The sequence below is a fragment of the Acomys russatus genome, chromosome 10 (genome assembly GCF_903995435.1).
Source record: "Acomys russatus chromosome 10, mAcoRus1.1, whole genome shotgun sequence".
NCBI lineage: Eukaryota > Metazoa > Chordata > Mammalia > Rodentia > Muridae > Acomys > Acomys russatus.
Genome location: NC_067146.1, coordinates 64,926,023 through 64,938,038, shown reverse-complemented (window position 1 = coordinate 64,938,038; position 12,016 = coordinate 64,926,023). Strand labels below are relative to the sequence as shown.

The 12,016-nt window shown below is 37.9% G+C and overlaps 1 protein-coding gene across 1 annotated transcript in view; it reads right to left on the bottom strand.

Moving 5' to 3' along the window:
• The window catches only part of Herc6 (HECT and RLD domain containing E3 ubiquitin protein ligase family member 6), a 63,849-nt gene extending 53,692 nt beyond the window's left edge, over positions 1-10,157 (bottom strand). The window contains exons 1-4 of the mRNA XM_051152292.1: positions 9,954-10,157; positions 7,274-7,433; positions 5,956-6,032; positions 1,308-1,535 (exon numbers count right to left, since the gene is read on the bottom strand). Coding sequence (XP_051008249.1) covers positions 1,308-1,535; positions 5,956-6,032; positions 7,274-7,433; positions 9,954-10,146 — 658 coding nt within the window. The 5' untranslated portion in view covers positions 10,147-10,157. The remainder of the gene's footprint in view (positions 1-1,307; positions 1,536-5,955; positions 6,033-7,273; positions 7,434-9,953) is intronic.
• Between the last annotated feature and the right edge of the window lie 1,859 nt (positions 10,158-12,016).

The following is a 12,016-nucleotide window of genomic DNA, read 5'->3' as shown; positions in this document are numbered from 1 at the left end:
TGAAGCTTAGTTGTTTAGGGATTAGGATGTTTTTAGGTCTAGATAGATGTTTTATGTTGATAATGACAAGATGTGATAGAGATTGATTTACATTCAGAATTTAGCCAAGCCAAGATAGGAAAGATGTCTTCTTTAAGGCTGCCAAATACAAACAGCCAAAACACTAAGAATGTAACATTTATATAATTCCTGATTGTGTCATGGTTCTCCTTGCTGTAGGTAGTTTATTGTATATAGGTGTAATAATATAAATGCATATGTAAAAATTAAAAAATATTTAGTAAAAATAAGATGAAAAAAAGAAAGAAAAAGACTCAGGGACAGGGTCGTATCTTTGAGAGCAGCATAGGCTACAAAGTGAGACTTTGGAGGGTGTAGGAGAGACAGTCTTAGAATTTCATACCTTTTTAACCCCTATTTTTCTGTCTTATGACTCTACATAATTTTAAAAGTGAACATTTAGAAGTAAGAAAAATTATGCTTTGAGGGGAAAAATATGCACTCTAATACTTATTCCTGGAAACCTTTAACTTTCTAGAACATCTGAAACATCTGGCCTGGAGCTTCAGTACTAAGCTCCAGTATCAGTCTCCCAACCCATGTTCATAGTTTGTATTCATTTCACATGCATAGTAAGTGCGAGAATGAGAATAAGAGAACCTACCTTAAGAGGGTTGGATGGGCTGTACACTCCACAGTACTGGCATACTAGATGCTGATATGTGTTAGCCAAATGCAAAGACATGAACAGAGGAGAATGGAGTTCTTGCAGAAGACTTCTTAATGAATTATATTTTACAGGAACAAAGAGGGACAGTTGCCCAGACACTTCTTTTTAACAGCCCAACTAGTCATTTCCTCTAACTCTATCAATCTAATAAGTGATTCCCAGAGCTGGCAAATGAGAACAACATGGGAATGCATAACAATGGCTGAAACCTGACTGTTGCGAACAGACATTCTGATCTGATTCGCATGGAGCACAACCTGGACATCAACAGCTTTGAAGACATCTCGTGGTAGACAAATAATTTATATCTCAATGCCAGAGTTTGTAAACGATAGCTTACCTGGCAAAGAGGCAATGGGGAAGCCAATAGAATTAAAGATGATAATCAGCTGACATTAAAATAGTGAGATTACCCTAGATGATTCAGGCAGGCCTAATATAACTCCTTTAACTGAGGAAGTTAGAGGCAAAAGAGCCAGTGTTACCTTAACATGATTTTTAAAAGATTACTCTGCCACCACAGGCTTTGCAGAAACAAGGAATAAAACTTGGTGCAAGGACAAAATTATTTTCTTACCTTCAATATTTTTCCCACTGAGGGCCAGCTGCCCGGCACTATTGCTTCCCCAGCCATAGGAAGTCCCCTTGAGAGACAGCGCAAAGCTGTGATTGCCGCCGGCAGCGACCTGAGCCAATGGGATCCCCTCCAGGGACTTCACCCTCTGTGGGCTGGCTTGGGAACAGAACTTCAGCCCCAGGCCCAGCTGACCTTGACTGTTATTTCCCCATGAAAACACTTGTCCATCTATTAAAAATGGAGAACATTTAAATAGTATCTTTAAGTATTAATTGCCTTAACTATTTAATTAAAAGTCAGAGAGCTGGATTTTTAAAAAACTCCATATTTCTGTTGTCTATAAGAAAATAATCTTAGCTTAAAAAAAAAAAAAAAGAACCACTCCAAAATGAGAAGATGGAAAAAATATTCCAAACAAGTGGGACAAAGAAGCAAATGAGTGAGCATTGTTATCCTAATATTTGGCCAAACTGGCTTTGAACTGAAAGTAATCAGTAGAGATTATCAAGATTCAAAAGTAGAAGTGTTTTCTTCATTATCATCATGAGAATAGCTAATCTATAAACATATAGTGACCAAACTCTAGTACACACAACTTCATAGCAACTCTAGGATGAGAATTCAAGACACAGGCTAATGCCAACCTAATAATAGCAGACAGTGTTGATACCTCATTTTCTTCAATAGAATGGCTGCCTAAAGAAAAACTATGCAGAGAAACGACAGGATTTGTTGTTTATGTATATGATGTATAAGAACATCATACTTCAAATGATCCTAACAGAATATTCACCCAAACTCCAAAGAATACTCAGCAGCCCATAGGAATTCCTCTAAGGCACACCAAACAGTTCTTAACAAGTTCATAAAAAATTCAGACAACTCAGAATCCTATCTGAGCATAATGAAATAAAACAAAATATCTGCAAACAAATCTCTATCAGTGTACAAACTGAATGAGATTAAACAACTCATTACTTGGTGATTAATAGTCAAATAATAAATCAAAAAAACAATTGTATAATTTCTGGAAAAAATTAAAATAAAAACAACACATACAAACTTCTGAGTAAACACTAAAAACCAATTCTTAGAAAAAATGTATAGCTATAAGCTCTTACATTAAAAACTACAAACATTACAAATCAATGACTTCATGATAGCAACTGAAGAACTTGCAGAAACAAGAGCAAACCAATACCAAATCTAGTAGACGACAAGATACAACAAAAATCAGTGCAAAAATAAATGAAATGGAACCAAAAAAAATTCAAAGTATCAACTAACCTTAGATCTGGCTTTTTGAGAAGATAAATAAGACAGACACAGCATTTACCCAACGAATAAAAAGAAAAAGACATATTCTCAATGAACAGAATCAGAAAGGAACATAGAAACAGTGAAATAGATATCAAAGAAATGTAGAATATTATAAGGGAATACTTAAAAGACCTGTACTGCACTAAGTTAGAAAAATCTAAAAGAAGTGGATAAATTTCATGATTCATCCAAACCATTAAAGTTAATTCAAGAAGTAAACAACAGCCTGAATAAACACATGAGAAATAAGGAGATGGAAATTATAATAAGAACCCTACCAACTAAAGCAATCCCAGGCCAGATGAATTCACAGCAAAGCTTTGCCAGACTTTCAAAGATTTACAGCCAATACTGTAGGCACTATATTTTTAACTCCATTTTATTGGGGTTTCTTAATGCCTCTACTTCTCTTGCAACCCTCCAACCCTAGGTAGGCAAGAAAGAAAGTTAGAAGGGTTAGAAAGTTAGACTTAGACCTCTTTAGACTTAGTTCCAGCTACTTAGGGTTGTTGGATTCTTTGGAGAAATACCAACCTTAGCTGTGAGGATATCCAGCAGTCCAGCAGAACCTGCAAATGGCAATAGCAGAAGGAAGAACAGGCATCCTTCTTCCTCCTCTGTCTGTCTCCTCTCTCTCTCTCTGGGCTCTGATATTTGTACTCTCTCAGAGTCCTTGGGATCCCACTAACTACAGCTGGTAAAGACCATGCCCCTCTCAAAGCCACACAAAGCTGTTACCAGACGGCAGAGAGCACATCCCACATGAGGTAATTATTGGCTGTGGATAGACGAAAAGCAATTCCATATCCCACACTTGGGATTAAACAAAAACATATTTACATAATATAACTGAGTTTTTAAAGAAGCCAAAACTTCCACTACACAATACTCCTTAAATCATTCAAAAGAAACAGAAAAAATACTTCTGAACTCCTTTATGAAACTAGTGTCACTCTATACCAAAACTCAATAAGGGCACAACCAATAAACCTGAACTACAGGTAAATATCCCTTATGAACACAGATTTAAAATGTTCAATGAAATACATTCAAACTATGCAGGAATATGTCAAAAAGGTCATCGGGTTGGCTATATTCCAAAGATGGAAGGATCAATCAGAATATGTAACTCATTAGGTAAGTAATATAAATAAGCGTAAGGGAAAAATTCACATGATTATCTCAATAGATTAAAAAAAAAAGACTTTGACAAAATCCAATGTGCTCTCACAGTAGAAATTCTAGAGTCAGGAGGACTAGAAGGAACATACCTCAACATGATAAATGCTAAATATGACAAACTCATGGCTAACATTTATCCTAAATGAAGAAAAACTTGAAGCAATCATTAAAATCAGGAAGGAGAAAGGGCTATCCACTATCCCATTCCTTTTTCAATATAGTCTTAGTGCTCTAGCACTAGGTAAAGCAATAAGACAAGAATAAAATTGAAAGGGATGCGAGTAGAAAAAAAAGTCAAGTTATTTCTATTTGCAGAAGCTAGGATATTAGACATACAAGATCACAAAATTTGTGCCAGAAAGCTTTTAGAAACGATCAACAATTTCAGAAAAATGGGGAGAAACAAAATCAACTTGCAAAACTCATCAGACTTCCTATATAACAACAACAAATTTTCTGAGAAAGAGGTCATTGATACAATTCCATTCACAACTGCCTCAATGAAAATAAAATATCTAGGAATAAGCCTACTCAAGGAAATGAAATGTGTCTATGATGAAAATTTTAAATCCCTGAAGAAAAAGATTGAGGAAGACACAAAATAGAAAGCCTGTTCATGGTCATGGATGGACAGAATTAACATTGTGAAAAGAAATGTTTTATCAAAAAATACTTATGGACTCAACAAAACTTCAATCAGAATCTCCACAGCATTCTTCACAGAAACAAAAAAAAAACAAAAGCATTCTAACATTCATTTTGGAACTACAGAAGACCCTGGAAAGCCAAAGCAATCCTGAACTAAATGAACAATAGTATTAACTAATCTAAATATTGGCTTTTTGCAAGATAAACAAAATTCACAGACCTTTAGGCCAATTAATCAAAAGAAAGAAAGACATGTCTGAAATAAGCAGAATCAGAAGTTAACATTGAATCATTACAATACATGCCAAAAAAAAAAAAATCAGAACATTAAAGAGGAATTGATGTTTTAAAAGAAAACTCATACTCCATTAAGTTGGAACATCTAAAAGAAATGTATAAGTGTCTAGTGCATCCAAACCAGTAAAGTCATATCAAGAAGAAATTAGCACCATAAACATACTAACAAAATAAGGAACAAAACATAACCTCTAATATTTGAATACATATTATATTCAATTCTGTAAATTCATAATCTATAAAATAATAAAAAATCTTCCAGCTAATATAGACTTAAATATAAGATGAATATCTCAATAAATGCAAGTGTCCTTGACAAAATCCAACATACTTTCATAATAAAGTCCTAGAGAGAGTAGGACTTGAGGAAAAATAACTCAAATGAATAATTAATAAAATTAATTTAAAATTTTAAAAATTAATATATGACACACATTATCCTAAATGGAGAAAAACTTGAACCACTCACACTAAAATCAGAATTGAGGTAGTACTGTCTACTATCCTCCCTCTTTTCCAATATAGCGCTCCAAGCACTATCTAGAGTAAAAGGCAATAGAAGGAAATTAAAGAGTCACAAATAGAAAATAATTAAAATAACCTTTATTTTCAGATGATATATTAGACATAGTAGACTCCAAATATTCCATCAGAAAACTTCTAGAAAGAATCAATAATTTGAGCAAAGTGACATTTATACAAAAATCAATTTATGAAAATTGATAGCCTTTCTAAAAACTCACAATAAAAAATCTTTAATCCCAGCACTCGGGAGGCAGAGGCAGGCGGATTGCTGTGAGTTCGAGTCCAGCCTGGTCTACAGAGTGAGTCCAGGATGGCCAAGGCTACACAGAGAGACTTTGTCTCGAAAAACCAAAAAAAAAAAAAAAAAAAAAAAGAAAAAAAGAAATGATAGATACATGTCCTTTCATAATAGCCTCAAAGAAAATAAACATCTAGGAATAAACCAACCAACAAGGTGAATTGCCTCAATAATGAAAACTTGAAATCTCTGAAGAGATTGGAGAAATTAGAAAATGAAAAACAGAAACAAAAACTCCTATGCTCATGAACAGGTAGAAATAATATTGTGAAAATGATCATCATACAATTTCCAGTTTCATGCAATCCTAATCAAAAACCTCCACAACATTATTTAAAAATATTTCTTAAGGATACAGGTCCCCAAAGTGTTCTTTACCTTCTGACAATGCCAAAGAGTGGTAGTGTCCACAGGAAACTTGGATTATTTTTATGCTGCCCAGAGCTTTTATTTTCCTATAATAAAAAAAAAAGTCACATAAATCTGTTAACTTTGTTTAGGATGAGTTATTAAAGAAATTACAGACATTTAAAAGTATTTTAGATAATACATTAGCTGTCAGGGAACAATTTTATTCTCGTGTGAATATGTAATACCATTTTCCCAAACTGTCAATCTGCTTCTTTCCTTCTTTTTATGATTTTAGCTACTTAGAGGAAGGGGTGTGCTCCCAGCTTCCAAGAACTGAAGAGAGAGTAGCATGGAGGTTTTTCTGTTTATTCTGCACATCTCATATCTCTTCATCAGGCCAGCGTTTTCTTTCCCACACTGACTCTGCTAATGCCACCGCCATGGCTGTAGTTTCACTGGACAGTGTAGGGAGACAGTAGGAATCACATTCACCTAACCAAGTGTGTCACTAAGACACAAGGCATCTGACTGCCTGACCAGGACCACAAGTCTCTCCTCACACTCCTCTTTAACTGAATCCCTTTAGTTAGAAAGGGCCAAAATTGCATTGCATCCTTTGTTTTTGTTTGGTTTTAGTTGTTTTTTTTTTTTTTGTGTGTGTGTGTGTGTGTGTGTGTGTGTGTGTGTGTTTGTTCGTTTGGGGGACTTAGTATTTTAGGGTGAGAAAAGGTCTCAGGCAGGTCTGGCTGGTCTCTGACTCCCTATGCAACTGAGGATGACCTTAAACTTCTGATTCTCCTGTCTCTGCCTCTGTGAAGGTCTATGTGCTTTAGAGCTTCAAGAGGAGAGTATGGCAGGTCCCATCAGGCCTTTTCATCATAATAAATAGTATTGTGTAGTCTATGATATAGGAGCTTGAATGTTTGGGGTGCAGTTAATGTGAGAGGCTCTGCTTTACTTGGATACAAGATAATCAAGTAAGATTTCTTTTCGAATCCTTGGTACCTTGATAGTTTGTACTTAAGATATGTTTTTTGTTGTTGTTGTTGTTGTTGTTGTTGTTGTTGTTTTTTTTTAATTTACTGTAGGAATCCAAGTGGGTTCCCATGAATATACTATAATAAATAAAATTAGGACTACAGCATATCATTTCATTCTCACTTTCTCCTTCAGGGATTCTCTACCTAATCAACTGGCTGTACACATGATTTCCTGACCATTTCTCTCACCATCTTTTAACCCTTGAGGCTAGGGATAGCTTCATAGTCATATCCATCACTGTAGCCTGGCATTTGAGTCCCTGGCATTCAAAAATAGTGAAAAAGTAGTGAATTAAAACACTTACATAGGCATAATATTTATTTCCTTAAATTCTCCAATTCCCAGCTGCCCATGAGAACCGGCTCCCCAAGCAAAGACCTTTCCTTTGTGGCAGACAGCCATAGAGTGCTCCTTCCCACAGCTCACATGGTCAATGTGGAGGTTATTCAATGCCTGAATTGGTTCTTTGGAAACAAAGAAGAAGAAAATATTGTCTCATACAGAGTCAAGCAACCTTGGCCCAGGCTTGGGGGTGGGGTGTTGGGGAGGGTATGGACACTGAAGCCAAGAGCCAAACAAGGACCGTGCATGGACTAGACATGGGCACCCTACACTTATGTAGTAGATGGGCAGCTCAGGCTTCATGTGGGTCCCCTACTAAGGGGAGCAAGGCCTATCTCTGACATGGACTCAGTTGCCCGCTTTTCCATGACTTCTCTCTGGTGGGACTGCCTTGCTTCACTTCAGTGGAAGAGATGTGACTTAATGTGTCAGGGTGGGCTGGTAGGGAGGGAGCTCTCCTCTTCTGAGGAGTAAGGAAGGGAGATAGGGGAAAGAGGAAGGGAGGGTGGGACTTGGAGAAGAGGAGGGAGGGGGGATACAATCAAGATGTAAAGGAAAGAAAGAAAGAAAGAAAGAAAGAAAGAAAAGAAAGAAGAGAGAGAAAGAAAGAGAGAAAGAAAGAAAGAAAGAAGTAAATGAATTGTAACATTAACTTAGGGAAGAAAGTAGGCAAACTTATCTGGCAGCACATCCAAAAGTAAATGTCAAAGGGAAGTAAATGCAAATATAAGCCTAAGACAATAAAGATTTCAGAAGAAAAGAAAAAAAGGGAGTATACACTTCTAAATTTAAGACAATAATAACCTCAAAAAAAGTAAAGTTATCTAGATTTTTTTGTCTCCTTCAGTGTCTGTTAAATCAAACCTAAAATCCTTACTAAATATTGGTAGGAAACAAATCCAATATGTTCATACTACATGCGTGAAAACACATTTCTGTTATATTGACTACCTGGACACAACTTGGCTCACAAGGTTTGAGCACCTTGAGTTCCTACAGAAGCAAACTGAACCCCAGATCAAAATGATGGTCACTGCCTAGGGAAACGAAACTGAAATGTGCCCAGCTTATCTCCACACAGAGAATACAAACTTCTCGCTAATTTTAAGGCCTGACCACTTTAACCAAGAGAATTACTTTGTCTTGCTCTGTACAATTTGTGACAGTTTCCAGCTAGAGTCCGCTGATACCCCTCAGTGTGGCCTGAGCCCTTGAACTCTAGTGTGAGTTTATCCTCGAGTGACTAAATGTTGCAATTAGCCATTTAGGCTACTAAATCTTTTTTATTTCTTTCTGCTTATTTTTTGTTCTCTTTTGTTTTTACAATACTAGGGCCTGACTCCAGGGCCTCATTCCTGTCTGGCAAGTGCTTTACCATTTTTTCTAAGATGGCTCCCACAATTTGTTATCCATTAAAGTCCCAACTTCTTTTCTTTTGCTAAATACAGTGCACAGGTTCCTGAATCTAAGCATCTCTTTTCATTTACTTTCTGTGAATTGGTATACACAGAAATTACTCTCTAAGAGATTAATAAATTTGTATACTGGTTTTTGCCTGTTAATTTTTTCCTGTTAACTTTGCAACTTCTAGGAACTCAATCTAAAAAGACAGAGGAATAGTTTTCATTTCCCACACAGTTCTACAAATTATTCTAAGCACATAATCACATATAGTCAAGAGCTGGGAATGTAATACAGCCAGTGATAGAGTGCTTGCTTGTATATAAAATGGGAAGAAAAAGAAAGAAGAAAGAAAGAAGAAAGAAAGAAAAAGACAAAAAAGAAAAACAAACTAGAATGTTAGTTAAATCCATAAGAATGTGAGGCAGTATCATATATAAAAACCCATAACAGATTAATATGTTTTGGTAAAAACACAACTTGTTGTTTAAAACAAATACAATGATGTGTGACACAATTTCTATAAGGATTAAATACATACACAGAAAATAAGAGCTCTGCTTTGTTGTTAGAGCTGCATGTTAGTGTGATTACAAGTGGCTTTTCTGAAAAAAATATTTTGATACTTTTGTTTATGTGTGTACGAGAGAGTAACTGTATGCATATGTGTGTGCTGTTGCCCACAGAGGCATCAGATCCCCTGGACCTGAAATTACAGATGATTGTAAACTGCATATAGATGCTAGGAACCGAACTCTTAGCTACATGAGCCATCACTTTAGACTCTACAGATGGCTTCTTTTCTATATTCTTACAACAACCGGAATGCCCAAAAGTGCTATTAAGCTTTTTTTTTTAAACTTAGGATAAAAGATGCCCCAAGGTATTGCTAAGTTAGTTAGAGGTGCACAACCCAGTAGGTTTGGGAGAAAGAACTCCCTCAGAAAGTTGGCTTAGGCTTAGCTTGATCTGGAAAGTCAAGGGGGCGGGGCCTTATTTCTGTCCAGAGGAACGGGGTTCTCAGTTTCTCAATGAAAAGGAACTGGAAACCGAAACAAACGCAAACTCAAGAGCTCTGGGAAACGAAACCATTGACACACACATCGCATCATAAAGCAGGGTTACTGGCTTCCAGGTATACCTGTTCCAGCCACCCTTTATCTCTGATCCTCTGTTCCAGCGACCCAAGGCGCTCACACCCCTTCCGGCCCAGAGCACCTGCTTTTGGGCTGGGTACTTACCTGGCAGTTCGGTACAATGCTCTCTCCTCTGTCCCAGCTGGCCCCAGCTGTTGTCCCCGCAGGAGTGTACTCGGTGGTTGCTGAACAGTAGCAGCGAGTGGCGCTCCCCACTAGCAGCCTGCAAGAGCTCAAAGCCCGCTCCCGCCTCTAGGCGCCGAGGCTGAGGGCTTCCCGCAGCCCAGCAAAAGTACATCTTTGCGGAGCCCATTCACCAGGGGCTCTGGTGTGGCAGCTCGGTCAGATGGGTTCCCGAATACAAGTGACCTAAGCTTCCTAACTCCTCCCAGAGGCACTGCGCTGTCTCTTACGTCATGGTCCTTTTCTTTCATGGAAGTGCTCACTTGTCTGGTGTCACTAATAGCTTTCCCACGGGCTTCCTCCCCTGCATGTCATCTTAACCTAGCTGTTTGAGTTTCAAGTGCTGAATAACAAAGGACACAGGCAAGAAGAAACTATCTCCATCATAGCTAAGCCCCTTGTGAGTCCTGCTGCTCTGGGCAAATTGCTAGGTTTGTGAAATATTTATTAAGTGGCAATAAATTCACAGGGCATAGCAGTTTCAGTGGCAGACAGTTACCAGGGAATCTGCTTTCCTTGGCAACCTTGGCTGAGGTTCTTTTGTTCTAGTCTTGATTATTAATTTCAGATCCCACATTAATCATCACATAATGAATGAATCTATCTATCTATCTATCTATCTATCCATCCATCTATCTATCTATCGTCTATCTGTCATCTATCTATCAGCTATTTATCTATCTATCTATAGCTATTTGTATAATATATAGATTATGGAATGTGTACAGCGTGTTAAAGAAGTTTCAAAGAGGCCTGGAAAGCCTAAGCTGGAAACCCTGTAGAGATGCAGTAATGGACCCCAACTAAGCGGCAAGGAAGAAGCTGTTATTCAACCGAGTCCCACTGCAGAGGCGGAGGGCAAGGTCCAGCTGCAGAGAAATAAACACCTTCAGATGAAAGTTGGACAAGATAAGCCAAGAGAAAAATGAAAAAGCCCAAAGTGAAGGCACAAGAATCAGAAACCTACTCACGTACACAATCAGAAGTCCCATAAAAATACAAAACTGAAAGCTATAGTCCAGTTGCAGAGGACCTGCCGCGGACCTGAGAAGGCCCTGTGATATGCTGCTTCAGTCTCTGTGAGTTCAGACGAGTTTTGCTCAGTTGACTTAGAAGGCCTTGGTGTGTGTGTGTGTGTGTGTGTGTGTGTGTGTGTGTGTGTGTGTGTGTGTGTGTGTGTATGTTTTGGGTGTGTGTGTGTGTCCTCCATCACCTCTGACTCAGCCACTCAAATCTCTTCTGCAGTATTTGCTGAGCTCTGAAGAAAGAGATTTGATGGAGACATTTTCTTTAGAGCTGTGTTTCAAGGTTCGTTCTCTCTTCTCTCTCTCTCTCTCTCTCTCTCTCTCTCTCTCTCTCTCTCTCTCTCTCTCTCTCTCTCCTCTCTCTCTCTTTCTCTCTATCTATCTATCTCTCTGCATGAGGTATGACTGTGGGTCTCTGGATTTGTTCCCATCTACTCTGTGATTATGGTTGAATAAGACACTGACCTATGAATACACCAGAGTATTACAGACTCATTTTATTGTTACGTGTTTTTAAAGACCAGTAGTATTTGGTTTCGCCCTAGGCTCTCTGGGCTATCTAAATTCTGGTTCTTGGGCACCTAAGAAGTTTAAGGTATGGGTTCCATCTCAAGGAGTAGGCCTTAAGTCAAATCAGAGATCAGTTGGTTACTCCCACATGTTTTGTACTGTCATTGCCCTAGCATATTCTGCAAGCAGGACAGACTGTCAATGGGTTTTGTGGTTGGGTTGGTTTACCTTTTCTTTTGGTGGTCTGCAGAGTACCATTGCCTGTTGTAGACATTAGAATATGGGGTAAAGGTCCTATGTAGGCACCAGCTCCACCTCTCCATGTTCAGTGTGTTGTATTGGTGTTGTCTTCAGCAATGGGGACTTGATGTCAGTTTGTTGAGAGCAACCTATTTTCTCGGCAAAGCCTGAGTTGTTTGGGAATTTCATAGGGACCCTTTTCAGGCAACA